The 20137-nt window shown below is 39.8% G+C and overlaps 1 protein-coding gene across 10 annotated transcripts in view; it reads left to right on the top strand.

Annotated features, from left to right (window-relative positions):
• LOC127008298 (potassium channel subfamily T member 2-like) overlaps positions 1 to 20137 on the top strand; it is a gene marked incomplete at its 5' end in the record, with an annotated part of 214028 nt that overhangs the window by 175549 nt on the left and 18342 nt on the right. For all 10 annotated transcript variants that reach the window (XM_050880138.1, XM_050880181.1, XM_050880128.1 and 7 more), the window contains 2 exon segments: positions 6672 to 6771; positions 7003 to 7108. In XM_050880138.1, coding sequence (XP_050736095.1) covers positions 6672 to 6771; positions 7003 to 7108 — 206 coding nt within the window.

Raw genomic sequence — 20137 nt, 5'->3', positions numbered from 1 at the left:
CTCCTAAATCTCCCTTTTCATCATATATATCTATATCTATCTATCTATCAATCTATATCTATCTATCTATCTATCTATCTATCTATAGGGAAGGGAGCAAACAGTTTAAATCTGGTTGGAGAGAAGATAAAGTGATTCAATTTAACTACTATGTAAATAGGAGAACATAGAGGAAGTGGTAAGGAAGAAAGCACTGAACAGTAGACAGATAGGGTAGGGTAGGCGGTGGCCGAACTGGTAGCGTACTGGGCCCACATTCACCGCGTGATGGACGACGCGGGTTCGAATCCCCACGCTACCACTCAGATTTTTCAGTCACCGCCGAGTGGCTTAAAACTACCCACATGCTGTCCTGAAGACCACCCATCAACCTGGACTCTAGAGGAAGCCGTCCAAGCGAATCAAGAACGAGTTCCGGGGGGCAGCATGAGCCAATGCAAGATGGCGCCACTATAAACACTCGCCTGCGCCAGAACGGGCTGGGCCGACCATCAGGCCCCACCTGGAAGAAGCCTTGGGCCGACCATCAGGCCCCACCAGGAAGATGCCTACAGGCAACAGGCACGTAAAAAAATTATATATATATATATATATATATATATATATATATATATATATATATATATATATATATATATATATATATATATATATATATATATATATATATATATATATATATATATATATATATATATATATATATATATATATATATATATATATATATATATATATATATATATATATATATATATATATATATATATATATATATATATATATATATATATATATATATATATGCAAGGTCAGAGGGTCAGAAATCCATGGGGACCAACCCAGAATAGTTTATGAAACAACTGCGCCCGGTAACTTCAATAGCGTCTGCTAACCATCTCGCCCTCCTCCCTTTATCTGCTCTCCCATCCTTAGGTTTCAGCAGCCTTTTTTTAGGTCACCTGATGAAATATTTTCCTCCTTGTGGTTCCCATTCAAATGAAGAAAGTATTTACACAACAAAAAAGTTTTACGCATCAATCCAGGACATAAATGTAATGAAAAATAGCCAAGTGTTTGTGAGTGTCGGTGATGGGGTGACTCCCAACTTCAAATTCTAGTTCGGGGGGGAGGGGAGGTTGAAGCGACAGAACAATCACAGACACGCTGGGTCACGGGCCTTTCAGAGACCTCGGGAGCAAAGTTCGGCCAGCTGCGAGCAGGACCTTCACACACACACACACACACACACACCAAAATTTGAAGCACCGGTATCATATAAGTATGTATGTTATTAATTTTTTAGTTAATGATTCTTTAAAATTTAACACGTTTATATGATTCTAAGTTGTTCAGGCATTCTCTTCTATTATATTGAGTCTTGGACTTTGGATTTTTGAAGTTTTTGGATTTTGAAGGAGGGGTCACCAGTGCTTTTAAACAAACATGTTATGGTTATATGAGTGTGGCCAGTTTCTCCTCTTATGCATCTTCTTGCCTTTTGAGAGTGTTTCAATCAACTTGTTGCCTCCAGTAGAGCTGTTGCAAGATGATTGTGGGGGAGCTGTTGTGTGGGATACCATTTTTGCTCTGCAAAGCTGATTCACTATCCTGGTAGACTCAGCCCCCACATGCAGGAGGTTGTGCACCTAACAGGTCCATTGAACAAAGGGCCTGTATCCACATCTGGACAATGTTTCCCAACTCGCTCTCCTGCGCTTTATGATGCAACTCAGCACGCTACTGTGTTGTCATCATATCATGTGGTTTAAACATAATATGGCATGCCTGCACTTATTGGAACATGTATCCCCGCCCCCCCCACACACTCGCTCTCTCCGTTCCAGCACTGCAGTCTCGTAAGTGTTGTCTGCCTATTCGCTCGTATCTGAACTAGCTCCATATCGCTGAGCATTACATTTCACATTTTTAAATATTTAGTGATTACACCGTACCTCTGTATTTCAGCTGTTACTTTACAGTGCTGTCCTTTCAATTTTGTTTTAATTTTTATTAATAGTAAACCCTCGCTCAAGCAAACCAATCTGGAGGAAAGGAGTGACGTTATTACTAAAAATTCTTTATATCCGAGGGATCCGAACTTTTGATATATAACAAACTTTGTTCATTGTATGAGCTGAAATTTTTATATTTCTGACCATTTCTGTACGCAATAAAGTTTGTTCATAATACATTGGAACCTCCGTTGTAGAACAACATGGGTGGGCTGTGTTCAATGAAACCAGATTATCATACTTAGCACATTGTAGCTTTAGGTTTCTGACCCTTTACTATTGCAAAAAAAACATAAATAATTACATTTTTAATAATAACTTTAATTGAATATCATTATCTGTGTGATAATGACAGTTTTAGGCCTGAAACTGATAAATGCAATGTTCTAGGTATGACAGTCTGGCAGTGCTGGCTGGGGTAAGGCAAGCTCTGTGTAAACAATTAATCCTGTGACACAAATACCATTTTCACATGTTAGGATTTTTTTTTTTTTTTTCTGTATTGCATTAGTATAATTTCTTAACTAATGTAACCAGAAATATACACAAATGAGGGTTGATTAATGCTAGGCTATCATCAGCCCCTTCATCCTTCTAGCCACCATTGCTGAGCAGTGAGTAGAAGCCAAATAAGTGGGGTAAAAGTTTATGGACTATTTTACTTAACTATCATTTTCATATATTTCTGCTTACATTACAGTTACAAATTTACACTAATTCAGTGCAGCATTTTCTCAGACAATACTGACCTCAATTTTTCTTATTATCAAATAGTGGTGTCAGGATATTGGGTGGGAATGAAGTGTGTGAAATTGTCGGCATGAAACTGTAGTGTCACCCTGGCCATGTGTACTGGGGTCATCATCAGACACACTCTAGTCTGTAACTTGAACTCTATGGAAAGTACTTTATAGTGCACAGTTCTCTGAGTGCCCGAGTGTGGTGGCTGTGTGTATATCCAATGTGGTCTATTCGAAAGGGAGTCTGCATTGAGCAGAGGCTGCAGCATAATTGACTCTCCCCTGCCTTACATCTCACTGATCTCAGTCGTGGAGTATGTGGTGGCTGGATTGCCTATTCAGGAACTGAATTTTATTTCAGAAACGTGTTTTATATATATATATATATATATATATATATATATATATATATATATATATATATATATATATATATATATATATATATATATATATATATATATATATATATAAATAATGTGCACAGGAACCAATATGTATGGGAGGAGTCATTCGACAACTAAGGTTCCACTGTGTACATATACACACACACACACACACACTGAGCTGTGAAAAAGTTCCACTCCATGCCTGTTTGTTTGAATGTTATTTGAATGGCAGAAGTTTGCTACATGTCAAAATTAATGGGCAGAGGGCTCATTGGGCTGAATATTTTTTGCAGTTTTACAGATTGTACCCACTGAACAGGAAGCTCCAAATCACTGGTCTATAAATAGTGGAGTCAGATCCACTAATTGCCAAAACCTTACCCTCTTGATAAGGTTATAGAGACTGTGGCAAGGATGAGTGGTGGAAATTCAGCTGATGTTTGTAATATCAGTGCAGAGGTGCTCAAAGCTGGAGGCGTGACCATGCTCCATGGGTTATTTGTGGTCTTGACTGACATGTGACAATTTGGTACCATTCCTCCTGACTGGATAATGAAGATAGTCATCCCTCTTTGAAAAGGGAATGGGACTGTCAGGACCACAAAAACTACTGTAGTATTACACTACTCTGTGTGCCAGGCAAGCTGTTTGCTCATTTACTGCTCCTGCAGATTCACAGTCAAATGCAAAATTAGAGAGACTGAACAGTCAGAGTTCACACCTGATGGTACCCTAGTTCTCTGCTTACAGGTTGAACACCAATGAGTTTTAACAGGATATTCCTGCAGCCTCTGTCAACCTCAAGTTGGAGTTTAATTTAGTGCATCATGAGGCACTCTGGGATATCATTTGACTCCATAGGATTTCTGCAAGGGTTGTTGGTCTTTTGTCTGCCCTGTGGCCCTTTACTCTAGGACTGAGAGTTTTGTGAAGTCTTGGGTGGGAATGTATCCAGCTTCTTTCCTGTGAACACAAAAGTGAGGCAGTGTTGCATCCTTGTCCTATCACATCAACGCTTGTATGGACTGGGTATTTGACAGAGTTGTAGACCAAGGTAATTATAGAGTATCCATTGGCAATACCAGGGTCACTGACCTTGTTCTTGCTAATGGCACAATAATCATTGCTTAGTTGTTGGTTTTGATGATGGCTCTCAAAACACTGCACGAGTAGGCAAAGCCAACAGGACTGAAGGTTTCCTGGTCTAAGACCAATATACAAGTCTTTTGAAGCATACTGGATGAGACAGTGCAATATGTTCATGCTTAACCCGTAAGCTGCGGGACTGAGATTCTGAGTGCGTCGCCTAGTGCGGCTATATCAGCGAGAGATTGACCTTCAATAAATGATATCTAAGTTACATAAACGTGTCATAAATATTACAATACACATATCTGTAGCTCGAAATGTGTTGTATCCTGCATATTTCTTAGATTTTTCTATCACAAAAATGTTTTTCTGGCAGTATCTGAAGCTTTTGGCGCCTGTTTGAAAAGCCCGCTTCCAGAAGGCTTACAGCAGCTTACCGCTCAGCCGCCCAGAAGGCGTACAGCAGTTTGCGGGTTAAAGCAAGGACATCAAGCCCTTGTAAATTTTCACCTACCTTAGTAGTGTAGTACAGAACTAAAGTAGATTAATTTGGCCCACAGTGGTTTGGACTCAACACGAGTATATGTAATGTTCATACCTCTGCAGAAAATAAAGATTCGGATTTTCAAGTCGCTTGTGCTCCCTATCTTCCTTTATGGCTGTGAGACATGGACACTGAATTGTGACTTGAAAAGGCAAATAAACATATTGGTAATAAGTGCCTTTGCTGAATCATGGAGTGTCACTGGTGTCATATCAGTGATTACTCTGTGTAACTGAGTTAAGGCCTGTTACCTGCAGAGTCTGTGAATGCCAACTCAAATTATATGGGAATGTGGCATTTTACCCAGAAGGTGACGCTGCTCACTGGGTTTTATCTGTAAGAAAGTCCTGTGTGGAGGAGGCCAAGGAGTGGCCACAAAGTTCATGGCTTGAGAAAGTCAGTGGATGAGTTATTTGGGATGGGAAGGTGGCCTACATGGAGACTTGTTCGGGGAGACCCCCAGAAAGGGTGTTTTAGGGTGGGCAAGGTAACATTCCTCCTGATGTATGTTCCCATTGATTGACTGATTGAATCTTATATTCTCTGTATTTTCTTGAGGTAAGCCACACAATGAAATATACAATTTTTTGTGGACAATCTTGATGCAGCAATACTTATTTATAGTTTTATGATTATATTTTGCTTACTTATATAAATTGCTATTTGAATTTGTATGCATGCAGCATGTAATTCAATGTGCTCTGAATTTGCAGTGTATATGTTTGTTGAAGCAAGTCTTGCTGTGCTGAAGCATAAGGGTTGTTCAGAAAGCTTTCTACAAAAATAATCACTTTATGAAAATGTTATCTAGAATAATAGATATTCTCTTGCATTGTTTGTGTGTGACATGTTGCAAAAAGTCAGTTGAACTCATATCACTTGAATGTTTTAGGGGAAGATAATATGTGTTTTGTATGTGGTCATTTTTATCTGCCCTACCCTCCATGTTGCAATATGGCACTGAAAATTTTTACTTGACCAAGGTTGAGATTTTAAACCAAAATAGGGTTCAAGACTGGCTTTTGTTCTTCTTTCACATTCAAAACCATGAGAAAAAAATGTACACAGTAATTTGTATATGATTTGTAGCCAAACAAATCAGTTACATATTACTTGTACACCCACCCCTAGTGCGTCTGCTGTGCAAGAATTCAATGACATATTACATCACATAACTACTTTATATATCGTAGCATTCTTGTTTTGTTATAGCATTTGAATTTAAGGGACTTTTTATAACAAGAAAGTCCACAATTCTCTGAACTTTTTTATTTTTTATTTTTTATTTTTTTATTTTATTTTATTAAAATTGCCACTGTACATCTGTATTAATGATGTCTGTATTGAAAGAAACATGTTTTGTAATTTATGACATGGAAAATTCTTGTATAGCAAACTAGTCTATTTCATGGGGTAAAATTCATGGTGTAATATTTTTTTTTTTTTTTTTTTAATACAAATCATCATTTCATGCTGTTTATTAATAACTGGTTTGGTAATTAAAATTGCAGAAATAATGATCAAAAGGGCTTGTAAAGGTTCATCCATATGATTTTTTTTTTCTATAGACAGCTTAGCATATAACAAACCAACACATTGGCTTTTATTTGGCAACTCATTGTTCAAAACTTTAAAAAGACAACCCTTGTGCTAAGGCTACAATTTGTGTGAAGGGAATCATTGACCATCAGGATGCTTGGAAATTTGCCAAATTAACTTTGTATTAGATATTTATGATAATCAGGTAAGCCATGTGTGCAGATTCAGGCTTAAGTAATGTAAGGTATGATAAATCCATTTATATATGTACTCATTGTCTGTATAGTGATAAATATTGAAAAAAACATTCCTCCTTATTGCAACATTTTCTCTTATGGTAAAACTTGTGTTTCAGTTCTCGTTAAACATATCGGATGACCCAAAGGAAATACACTGCAACTTAATTGAACGGGCAGAGATTGCTCAGTTGGTTCGTTCCCGTATGCAGAGTTTAGGTGAGTAAGAAATTTTAGCCAATCTAATTTGTAATTGCATACGTGAAGATATAGTTTTAGTTTGAATTGACTGAGTCACTCATTGAATGTAGAAATTGAGAAACACATTGATAGTTTACTAGAACGTTTGTTCTCATGATAAGACTATGTAAGCTAAGGTAAATTGGGTAATCTTATAAAACATTAATTTCATAAATGTATGTCTTAATACCAATAAAAAAATTTCCACAGCTCTTCCTCCTGAAGACTATGATGACGTATCTGAAAAGCGTAATTCCCTGTCCTTTGTGATCATCAATCCTTCATGTGACCTCAAACTAGAAGAAGGGGATATTGTGTAAGTCTTCACTCATTAATACTATTTTATAATGTACACTCATATCCAAGGTGCATATTAGATCCCAAGAACGTAAGTATGACTCCATTAGGAGTAATGGATCTGATGACTCCAATATTTGATGCCAAAAGACTGAAGAGGCATTTTAGCATTTCCTGTAAGAAATTGGAGTCCCAGTCTTCAAAAACATGAACAGTAACAAAAAAATGTATATCTCTTATGTTAGAAAAATAAGAAAAACATGATTTCAGAAGATAATAATGTTCAGAAACAAATTTTCAGCATTGTCAGGTTAACTACCAAAACTTTTGGTAGAATTAAAACCAGTGATGGGCATTGTTAATCAGAATCTTAATGTCGTTAACCATTATATCGTTAACATAAATGTTAAAGTCGACACCGTTAACTTCGTTAATCCATAAAAAATGTATCGAATGTAACCGTTGCCATTAACCCCTTCACTACGGCTGGGTGAAAACAGCGCTCCGCCCCGTATCCGGGCTGGCCATGCGCGCCAAATTTCAAATGTTGCTACTGAATATAACAAGTTTTAAGCCATAAACTCAACATAATCATCACGTATTATATATAAAAATATGCTAAATTAAATGGTGCACATAAAGAAACATATGCTAACCTTTTTGTTAGCTGTTTTTTGTGTGTGTTTTTGATTAAGGCGCGAACTGTTATCTCACGTGAGGTCCGGTATACCGTTGCCTGCTTTCACAAGTTGATTGTAGTAAGGTGAGATAACACAATAGCCTTTTTAGTTAAGTGATGTGTGGCGGTAGCGTTATAAGTTCACTGTAGTTCACTTTAGTTCTCTTTAGTTTTCTCTCTCAGGTTAATACAAATACCAAATGTATTTTAACTATATTAACAGTTGTACTACACAAGGTTTACAGTTTACGTGAGCGAGAGGCACGAAATCAGAGACAGCCACACCGCTGCAGGGCGCAGAGCGGCAGAGCACCGCTCGCCTGCCCGTCACCCGTCTTCTCTCCTTCTCCGCGTTGTTCGCCCGTTTTATTTGCTTGTAGTTCGTCCGGAAATAGTCAGATAAATAGGTGGTTGGAAATTTGAGCCTTACGATCTTTTTTTTTGCGCAGAATGGTGCATAGTGATCGTCTCCAAAGACTAGCGCCGGCTTGAGGTTCAGCCTGACGCTGCTTTGTGTATCTTTCCACCACACGACTATAACCTGCATCCTCGCATCTACTAATTTATGTTTGGTTCCTAAGCTTTTGCCTGCATCTTTTTCATGCGAGAAGGGGAGTGCTTGAGTAATACTTTTCACTCTAACCCATTATTTTCTTTTATTGCTGAGTTGATGCAAGGCAGTCAGTCTTCTTAATTTAATTGGAGCCGTAATAACCGAGGGTGTAGGTTCCGGTTGATGACTGTTGATGAAAGTCATCATTTGCTGATCCTAGTGTCAGTTCATCACAGCTTCCCACGGCCAAAAGCACGACGTGTTGTTAGACATCCTGTTGTGCGACACCGACCGGGTGTCGCCACACGTACAGTCATACATACACATGTACATTATAATATACACATTACATTTAAAAATTAATTGATAATTTTGAGATGTATTCATAAATATACAAGATGACAACTTATTTTTTCTAGTAGATATTATGTGATGAATGAAGATATTTTTTCATACGATATAAACAAGTATATATTTCTAGCTATATTCAAGTTAACAGTGTACTTATGGCTATATTTTTTGTCTCATCATAATCCTTGACACATTAGTTACTATACATATTCAATGGTAAAATTCTATCTATCTATCTATCTATATCTCCGACACCTTGCTCCCTTGTGGGAACTTCCCTCCAGGGGGTGGCCACGGGAGAAGTGTCTCCCAGAGGTGGGCACGTGCGGTACCTAGTGCGGAAGTACTGCATCACAAAAAAAGTACCGCACTACCGCAAATTTTCTGAAAATACCGTACTACCCCGGACCGCACTAAAAAATCCTGCGGTACTTTTTTGCGGTACTTTGAAACCTATCGAAGGCGACATTTGCAGCACGGCATGCTCACATTTTTTTTTTTTTTTTTTTTTTTCTTTTTTTTTTTTTTTCAGTGAATCAGACTCAATCGGTCAATCGGTATCAGTCATCAGAATCAGTGATCCAGTCATTCTGACTTTTCAGTTATTGTTCAAAACTAAATACTAAATAGACACTGCGGGTCTTCTTTAACCCACGCAGTGCCGGCAGTTTCAACCCCGGACCCGTCCGTGGTGCCAGCCGATTTTTCATCTTTTTTATGAGCTTAAAAAATCCTAAGCAATTGTAAGATAATGGAAAAACATGCAAAAAGTGGTTTAGCAAAGTGATTTTTTTAAAACCCACCTTATATATTTTGGTGTTGCCTCTCGTTGGTGCATATTAAATGACGGTACTCTCACTCGGTTTTACATAGTTTTTATTAGTTTCTGAATCATCATCAGACATGTCTGATAAGTTGATAACATATTCTCAATACCAAGCGCGAATAACTCAGAGTAAATCTGTTCGTCACTCAACCCAAGGCGGCGCGCCATGACTGCCCCTGACGATGACTGTACAAGCACTAACATGATTGCCGCTCATGTCCCGTACAAAGTTTGCTTTGATGCATAACATACTATATCTGTTTTTTAACTTCATTGTAACTGATCTATTTTCTCTCTCTCTCTCTCTCTCTCTCTCTCTCTCTCTCTCTCTCTCTCTCTCTCTCTCTCTCTCTCTTCAATGTAGCCAAGATCAATATTGTTTGATTATAATAATAATGATAATAATAATTTATTATTATTATTATTATTATTATTATTATTATTATTATTATTATCTCAATTCAAATTTCCACGTGGTTGCTTCGCTGAGGCCTGAGATGCCAGTGCTTAGAGCTTTCCCACGGTCAATTTCTCGCTATTACCAGTTGATGTGTTTTGTCTTAATATGTTTGACAGTTTGAATAATGTTTCACACTGTTCCCATCATGACTTTCCTATATTAGTAATCTTTCGTTTTCACTCAAACGGCGAAGAATTCCTCCCCTTCACCTTCACTCCCCCATATCCTCCCTACCTTTCCTCCCTGGCTACTGCAGCTGTTATTCAAGGTTGCACCACCTTTTCTTCCTTCTTTCCTTCCTTCCTTCCTTCTTCCTTCCTTCTTCCGTCCTTCCTTCCTTCTTCCTTCCTTCCTTCCTTCCCACTCCCCACTTCCTCCTCTCTCACATTAAGGCAATTGTACTATTTTAAGCATGTTTCCTTTGTTTGGATAGCCAGGATAGGCACTGAAGTATTTTTTTATTTTGACTACCGCTACAGCAGTACTGCACAACGCGTATCGCACTGGGAAAGAAAAAATGGGACCGCAGTACCGCAACCGCACTACTCCGGAAAAAGTATCGCACTACCGCAATCGCACTACTCTGGAAAAAGTACCGCACTACCGCAACCGCACTACTGATTTTTCAGCACCGCGCCCACCTCTGGTGTCTCCATCTCTCCCTGTTCTGGGACTCCTTCTCAACACATTCAATCCTGCTACTTCCAACTCTCTTGCTCAAATACTCACTCACCCTATTGATCCACTTCACAGGTGGTCTTCCCCTGGCACCCCCTCCCTCAATCCTTCTCTCATACACTCTCTTCACGAATTCATTCTCCCCCATTCGCATCACATGTCCAAACCATCTCAATGCACCACGCTTCACCCAGTCCACACTCCACTCCTTTCACTGTCATACCCATACCAAACTGCTCATACACACTTTCATTACTTTCTCCATCCCATCCTGACATACCACATGCACCTCTTATACAACTCATTTCCACTGCACGTATTCTCGATTGGTGTGCTGCATTCCATGTCCACGCCTCTGATGCATATGACAGAGTTGGCAGGATAATACTATTCCTTATTCTCTTCTTTACCCCAATGCTCACACTTCTTCCTTTCATAACTCTCCAATGCACCCACCACCTGTCTGCCCTTCACTGCTCTTTCCCTCACCTGACCTTCCATACTGCCATGCTTACATAAAACAATCCCTAAATATTTAAACTCAATCACCTCCTCCATTCTTTCCTCCCCTAACCTTATCCTACACTTCGTTGTACCCTCTGCTCTAACTCTGTATGGCTTTGCAAAATCAATGACCTGTTCTCTCGCCCTCTCAAATACCATAACCTTACTCTTTCCAGCATTCACTCTCAGCTTTCTCCTTTTACACACCCTGTCAAACTCATCCACTATCGTCTGTAGCGTCCCCTCATTCTCTGCCAACCACACTGTATCATCTGCAAACAGGCCTGCAACCAATGACTCCGTACCTCTCACTTTCAGCCTTGGACCCAGCTCCCCCACTCTGGCTTTCATTTCTCTCATACAACCATCCATGTACACATTAAAAAGCCATGGTGACATCATACACCCCTGTCTCACACCCACAGGAACATCAAAACTCTCTCACACCTCACCCTTCACGCATACAAAGGCACTCACATGCTTATAGAAGGATCAGATTCCCTCCAGCAAATGCCCTCTCACACCATATATCCTTAAAACATCCCACAACCCCTTCCCGTCAACCCTGTCATGTGCCTTCTCCAGGTCCATGAACGCAGCAAACAGCTTCCTATCCTTTTCTATGTATTTTTCAACTAACATTTTGAGTGCAAATATTTGGTCTAAACAACCCCTACCTTTCCTAAAAAACCCTTGTTCATCGCCTACACTTTTCTCAGTTATATTCTTCATCCTCTCATTTAAAACCCTTCTATACACTTTTCTCAGTTATTTTCTTCATCCTCTCATTTAAAACCCTTCTATACACTTTTCTCAGTTATTTTCTTCATCCTCTCATTTAAAACCCTTCCATACACTTTTCCTGCCACACTGAGATGACTTATTCCTCTGTAACTATTACAATCACCTCTGCTCCCTTTCCCTTTGTACAGCGGCACAACAATAGCCTTTCTCTAATCCTCTGGCACCTCACCCTGTTCCCATGCCAGGTTACATATCCATAATATCCATTCCACTACTACACCTCCTCCATACTTCAACATTTCTACTGTTATGCCATCAGCTCCAGGGGCCTTTCCTACTTATAATTTCTTCATTGCCTCCTCTATCTCACCTCTCTCCACCCTCCCCTGTGGATCTGGCTGCCCTACATTTATCTTTATTCCTACACTAGTCACTTCTGCTCTCCCTCCCACACTCTCATTCATCACAGTTTCAAAGTGCTGCTTCCATACCTCCCTTATCTCTTCATTCCCTCTCACAAGCACCCCATCTTTCCTCTTCATGCTACAAATGTCATTCTTTTCTCCCCCCATTTCTCTTTTAACTTCTTTCCAGAAAAGTTTTTTGTTCTGGTATTTTGCTGAAATTTTCCTACCAAAATCCTCATCCACTTTCTCTTTACTTTCCCTAACCAATCTCTTTACCAACATCTTACTCTCCCTGTACTTTTTCTCCCATCTCCCTCTCACCTACTTTGTCACATTTCTCTGTAACATTTTCTTGTGGTTCCTTCTTTTCTCCTCAACTGCCTCTTTTATTTCATCTGTCCACCATGCACTCCTTTTCTTTCCTGTTCCACACGACCTATACCTGACTACTTCCTCAGTTGCCCTGACCACTGAACTCTTAAAAACCTCATAAACCTCATTCACTCCTTCCCTGTGTTGTATCTGTGCTCTTGCTCTTCCAAATATTTCCTCCACTTTTCTCCTATTCATCTCCCAGTGGCCACTGTCACACAATTTCTCATTTGCTAGTTCCTTCCTACCCTCTTCCTTCTTCCCATTCCCTCTGAATACCATAGCTGGGCACAATAACAGAAAACCTTATTCCCGATAACCGATAACTGATAATGGAAAACCTTACTGGTGATAACCGATATTCGTTAACTGGAAACACAAATATAGGCAATAGCCAATAACCAATACCCGATATTAATCCACAATTTTGATACTAGCTAGCGATAAGTCTGATAGGCGAAAACGATACTATACTGATATTTCAAATAAAAAACATAGATGAATTAAAATTTTCATTATCTGTATTTTAGAAAACTTACAAAACCTGAAAATCACACGTTGACACGTACCTATGGACGGTAATACTAGAAACGCCTGAACCGGTGTTGTGTTATTTGGTGTCCCCACCGTCAAAAGCTGGTGCTTTTGTTTACAAACACTGGTCTCTCGTGAACTGCGCATGCTCAGACCAGCAAGCGTAGACCTGTACAGTCTCACAAAGCTTTTTAACCGTAATTAAGAGTTGCTGGAAGGCTGAATCAGACATACAGTACCACTACCACCATCCCTGCTGTTTCTAGAACGACACTCTGTACGAGTTGTATTTATATGTACAGAGTGTCGTTCTAGAAACAGTGAGGATGGTGGTACTGTATGTCTGATTCAGCCCTCCAGCAACTACTCTTAATGTGTTAAAAAGCTTTCTGAGACTGTACAGGGCTACGCTTGCTGGTCTGAACATGCGTAGTTCATGAGAGACCAGTGTTTGTATTTTGACGATGGGACACCAAATAACACAACACCGGGTGCATTCAATACCATGCTCACAAACGAATATGGAATATCAAATTTGAGGCAGTGAATAATAATTTTTGGGGCAAAGTTAAATGATTTTTCTCTTTGATATATTGATTTTTGAGTCTAACATAAAAAAATAACCTCGTGTTTTAATGTTGATGATCTAAGTATGAAATCTCTTCACCGAAGATATTTTGTACCCCAAAGTTTTTTCATACAACACCGGGCGCCCGGGCCGTGCATGCGCAGTAGGGAGGAGACAACGTTTTTTTTCTGGGTCGGAAAAAAGTAGCGATTATCACTAGTTTGGTTACAAAACTAACGAAGATACCGATATATATTTAAATAAGTAGCGGATGGCCGATAACCCGATTTTGTTATCAGCAATAAAGTATCGCGATAACTTATCGCGATAACGCCCAGCTATGCTGAATACCCATTTCTCCTTCATCCTAAGTTTAGCTACTACCGTAAAGTGATCAGATCCACTATACGTTCCTCTCACAACCTTTTCATCCACTACATCCTGTCGCAACCTTGTATCCACAGCTATATAATCTGTTACACTCCTCACGTCACCCCTTGCCCATGTATACCTGTGAATTAGTTTGTGTTCGAAGAAGGTGTTTGCCAAGAACAGACCCTTCTCAGCACAAACATCCACAAGGTATTGTCCATTCTCATTCACTCCATCCATACCCCATTTCCGAACCACACCACCAATCTCCCTGTTTCCAACTTTTGCATTCATATCTCCTAACACAAGAATGCTTCTTTCACTTCCAAAGTTTTTTAAGCACTGTCCAAAGTCCCCCCCAAATCTTTTCATCTCACTTATGCCTCTCCTTCCCTTACTATTTACTGGCACATATACACACACCCATGCATACCTTACTATCCCTATCTTCCCCGTCATCCTCTCTATTCTTGAACCACACCACCCATGCCCATCCACTCCCGCCCATCATATTGGAGGAGAGTAAAGAGTGGAGTTCCTCAGGGCTCAGTTCTGGCACCAATAATGTTCATAATATATATAAATGATATGTCGATGGGTATAAAAAGTTATATGAGTCTTTTTGCAGACGATGCAAAGTTAACCCTTTCGCGCACCGTAAGTTTCCAATTAGTTTCTGTTCCACTCATCATGCATTTCTCAGACCCAACCGGCCTTTTTTTGCTGCCGAGATACTCTACATTCCCGTATGTATTTTAGCCTCACAGATATATCGTACCCCAATAAATTTGGTATCAATGGCTTCATAAAGACTTGTACTAGAACATCCACAAATAAAAATAGAGGAAAATATATACATATAAGCAATACAAACTTGTTTCAAGTCTCCGTATAGAGTATTGTAGACAATAAATTCGAAGTACCAACTCTTCCCCACTCGCTAGTTCGAAATTTTGTGAGCCAGTTTTTTTAGCCGAATATATGTTTCGAAGCGGAATTAAGTGAGGATTCTTATGGTATCCTCAAAATCCTCATACGCCTATAAGTTCCCAAGTTACACCGAGAAAACTATTTTTTTCCTCTCCCGTCAGAGTAGGCTAACAAATAAAAATCGCTCAAAGCTCCACATCTACGCTCCTTAGAAAGGGTGCCATATGTTACCATTAAGAAACTTATCCCAACAAATGACACTCCCAAATGTGACGCACTTTCACCGAAAATTTAATTTTTAATCAATTTTTTAAAGTTTTATGACTTGTTTCGCGTCATTGTGCACCAGGACCTTTTACCCTTTGATGACGCGAAACGCGTCATCATGCGCAAGAGGGTTAATAAGAAAAGTGAAGACGGAGGAAGACCGTGAAGAACTGTAAAAAGACCTGGATAGAGTGTATAAATGGAGCCAGTTATGGGAGATGGAATTTAATGCAAACAAATGCCATGTTATGGAAATGGAGAAAAGTAAAAAAACGACCAAGGAAAACATACAGGATGGGAGAAGAAAACTTAAAGGTGGTCCATAAAAAAAAAAATTGGGAGTAACGATGCAAAACACACTTTCCCCGGAAAAGCATATAAACAAGTTATTTGGAGAAACCTACAGGATGATGCAAAATATAAGGGTATCATTCCATTATATAGACAAGGAAATGATTAAGAAAATAATAACAACACTGATAAGACCAAAACTTGAATATGCTGCAGTTGTATGGTCGCCTCACAAAAAGAAGGATATCAGAAAGTTGGAAAGAATAAGGAGAATTGCAACAAAAATGGTCCCAGAACTCTCGAATATGACGTATGAAAACAGATTGAAGGAGATGGGCTTGATGACACTGGAACAAAGAAGGGAGAGAGATCTGATCACACTGTATAAGTTGGTAAATAAGTTTGATGAGGTGGATAGAGATGATCTCTTCTCTACTGCGAGAATGCAGGGGCTGAGAGGACATGGAAAAAAACTTAACCTCTTCACTCCGGCGACGCCAACGTCAGCGTTCGACGGGCATCCGACGGCGTCACCGTATGGAAAGGGTTAGTCCTCTTTTAAACCTCTTAATCCTCTTCCATTTCCTCTTAATCCTCTTCTAAACCTCTTAATAGGAAATGGAAGAGGGTTAAGAGGAATTTAGCTTGAGAGGTTTAGAAGAGGATTAATCCTCTTCCATTTCCTCTTGACCCTTTCCATACTGTGACGCCGATGTCTGCATCACGGATGGAAAGGGTTAATAGAGGAACTTGTTTGAGTGACTTGAAAAAGTATAGTTTTTCCACATAGAAGTATTAACACATGGAACAGCTTGTGGGAAGTGGTGGTGGAGGCGAACAGTGTCCATCAAATGAAGGAAAGGCTGGATGAATGTAAATATGGAGACAGGACTATTAGAGCTTAGCTCGGGCCCTTTAGACTACAAATGGGTAAATACAAATAGGTAAATACACTCATGGGGAGGCCAATAATGCACACCCTGTCTCCCCCTTCCCCTCTTGACCCCTGCCCACACTACTCCCCCTTCCACACCCTCCAACAGCCTCTCCCTGCCCTCACTCCCACACCCCCACACACCTCTACCTTTTATACAATATACGTCTCATACCTAACACATCAGTCTTTCCTTTCTGGAATTCGTTAATTATCTCCCTTCTCTTCCCTTCCTCATTCATCCCATTCACATTTATGCATGCTACCCTAAGGAGCTCCTCCCTCCTCCTCCTCCTCCTCCTCCTCCTTCCAGGGGCAGATGGAGAGTCCCCTCCGCCTGTAGCCACTTTTTACGTTGTTAATATTTCATGGTGATATTGAGGTGTAGAAATATTTTTTCATGCATCCCATAGCACTGCAAGGCAGTGTGAGCGTAGAGCGAGCTTCCTGGGCCAAGCGAACCCAACTTTTCCAGCGTGGTGATTGGCTGCCACTTGGCCAGTCAAAAGTAAAAACATGAGGAGGTGTGGCCACCTATAATATCATAGTGAAACAGACTATAGACTACACCCCTCACATGCTCACTACACTGTTGTTAAGCAGGTTTTTGTTACCATTAGTTTAAACAAGTCTAAGCAAGTTTATTTATGAAATATTTGCACCTTAACGATTAATGAATACAATGATGAAGCATGAATGTATCGATCGTTAATGAATTCGATAATGACTTGCAAGTTGCAATGTTAATGAAATTCTTAAGTTTTAGCAAAAATGATAACAACATTAATGATTAAAGAATTAATGATTTGGAGTCCAGCACTGACAATAACATAGGCTGAATGATTTAGTTTGATTTATTAAAACAAGTTCACAATCAAAACTTGGCAGTCTCTTTATTGTAAGAGACCTTGAAAGCTATTATATTACTTTGCTGAAAAGTAAATAGTGGGTAGCAAAGTACAGGGGGATACAAAGGATACATTACTTATTGCAAGTGTTACTTGCAGATCACTATGTCCGGCAAATCTTCATCAGATCTTTGCCAATGAAGCAGGATGGTGTATTCCTTATTGCAACATGTTTTTACTATTGAACAATAAGTTAAAAATTTGTGTTTGGATTTGGCCAATTTGCATTTGATGACCCAAATTAATTACTTATATAATTCTCATATGGTAACCATATTCTCCCATTTGAGGATTATTTCCCCCCTGAGAAAACAATAAGTCATATTTGGTGATCATATTTTTGTCTTTGATAAATTTTCCCCCTAGGAAATATTCTTTACTGCTCTCGATATATTTCCCACCAAAATTTTATCAATCTATTGCAGTTGTCAGCTACTCAGTCATCATGTTGGTGGCATTGTGCCAGCAATGAAATGTTTCAAACAGTCATGATGGAGTCCTGCCACATGTAATAATGTTGTGTGGCGACTAAGCCTGATGGGCGAGCCTCCCATAACTCACTCTGCGAGTGGGGTACCTCTTTGACCAACTGGTTAAGGAGTGGCTCTTCCGTCTCGCTGGTCGTAGGTTCAATCCCCAGTGCCGGCAAAACCTTTCCTTGTCTGGATTAATTTTTTGTGTGTTTCGTTACACGCATTACAATGGTGGCAAGGCGGTGGGCATCCTCTCCTGTGGTTCTGTTGTGTCTCCCCGAGTGGATCATAGGTAGAGTGATGGCCCATGCTCTCTGAAGTTCATAGAAATGGGAAATCTCAACACACAAAAATTAATCTACATAGGAAGGGGGAGCCGTGTAGTGCGGCGACTAAGCTTGATGAGCGAGCCTCCCATAAATCATTCTGCGATTGGAGTACCTCTTTGGCTGACTGGTTAAGGAGTGGTTCTTCCGTTGCGCTGGTCGTGGGTTCGATCCCCGGCACCGGCAAAACCTTTCCCTGTCTGGATTAAGTTCTCGTGTGTTTCTTTACACACTGTGGTCATGTTGGAGTGTAGTAAAGAGCAAAATCCTGGCATTACAATAATGTATTGCATGCCACCACTCATTCTTACTAGTGTAGCCCATTACAGTCTACTGAGTGAGGCCTTTACAAGTGCTGGGGGTAGTGATGAAGATGATGATGACAAAGATAATCCTCACAGTGAAAGGAAAAAAAGGAACAAACACACAAGTATCGTGTTGAAAAAAAATTTACCAAATACGTAATACGAGACAAGACCAAAGTGATTCAGTTACTAGAGAAAGGTAGAAAAAAAGACAAGTGACATATGACTTCCTGGAAAGTACAATAAGAAACATTAAGAAAAGAAGCGTTGCAAAGGTGAATTATTTCCTCACATCTGCTTACAGTGGATTCTGCGGGTCTGCACACTTTGTAGACAACTTGAGCCAGCAAGTGGTAGTTGGTAGTGAGTGAAAGCTAAGAGGCAAATGGTAGTTTTCTTTGTTCCTTCACCAGAACAGCAAATCACAACTGGAAGTCTTGGAGTGTCCTTGCCTCTTCTTATCCATGCAGTGTCTTGTCTCACTGTTCATCTGCTTCTTGACTGACGGAGATTTGAGTTCCCAGTCTCACTCTCTGCACAATGACTCATGCAAAACAAACATGCTACCTCTGTAACCCTTATAAGCATTCATTTCCTTTTTAAAATATTCTAATGAGGCTCTTCCTGTGAACAGAGTAGACTAGTCTATCATGTGAACAAAATAAATTAATCCTGGACTCCCCAGAACAAATGCAATGCATAATACTAACTCCTCTTTCGAACTGTGTCATCCTGACATAAATGTATTCTATACAATCTAGAAAACACTATCCTACAACCGTAGTCTGAGAATCCTCTGACATTTCATCGTGGCTCACTGCTGGGTCCCAGTCCTCTCTCAACTACCTTCTAGGCATCTGTTGTCCTGAACAACCTACTGTGAAGAACACCAGGTTGTCATTGGTTTGCTTGTTCTCCTGGATCTGCCATACCTCATCATTTAGATGCCCCTTCTGCTGTTCCATACATGTTGGACAGGTTCGAGACATCTCTACAACTAGTTTATAAGAACAATCCTAGTTTATAAGAACAAGCCTTGATTTTTGTCTCCATCTGTCCCCTATGTGATACATGTTGTAAGAGGCACTTCACCACAATATATGGCCCTTCCCAAGGACACTGAAGCCTCAGTGACTGGTCTTCCATCTTAGATCGTTTCCCATGCTTCACCAAGCCTAAGCCCTTCAACACGAGGACGCGTATACTGCGTCCTTACGTGCACCGTACCATATCCAAGGACTTGCATACTGCGTCCTGGCTCACTTTAGCCAGTATATGAGTTCTTTCATCTCTGTATATTTATGCTTACATCTCAAAATTATCAATTAACTTATTTCTTTATGTGCACCATTTAATTCTGCATGTTTTCATATATAATACATGATGATTATGTTGAGTTTATGGCTGAAAAGCGATCTTGGATACGGCGCGGGGCGCTGTTTTAGCCCAGCCGTAGCGAAAGGGTTAAGTCAGTGCTCCAAGTATTTGCAGCCTTACCAAATGGTAGCAGCTCTGACCTGGGAGTGATGACTGTAGCCTGTCATGCAATAACTGGCAAGTTGTTAT

This window comes from Eriocheir sinensis, chromosome 4 (genome assembly GCF_024679095.1).
Source record: "Eriocheir sinensis breed Jianghai 21 chromosome 4, ASM2467909v1, whole genome shotgun sequence".
Taxonomy (NCBI): Eukaryota; Metazoa; Arthropoda; class Malacostraca; order Decapoda; family Varunidae; genus Eriocheir; species Eriocheir sinensis.
This window is presented reverse-complemented; position numbering and strand designations above follow the sequence as displayed.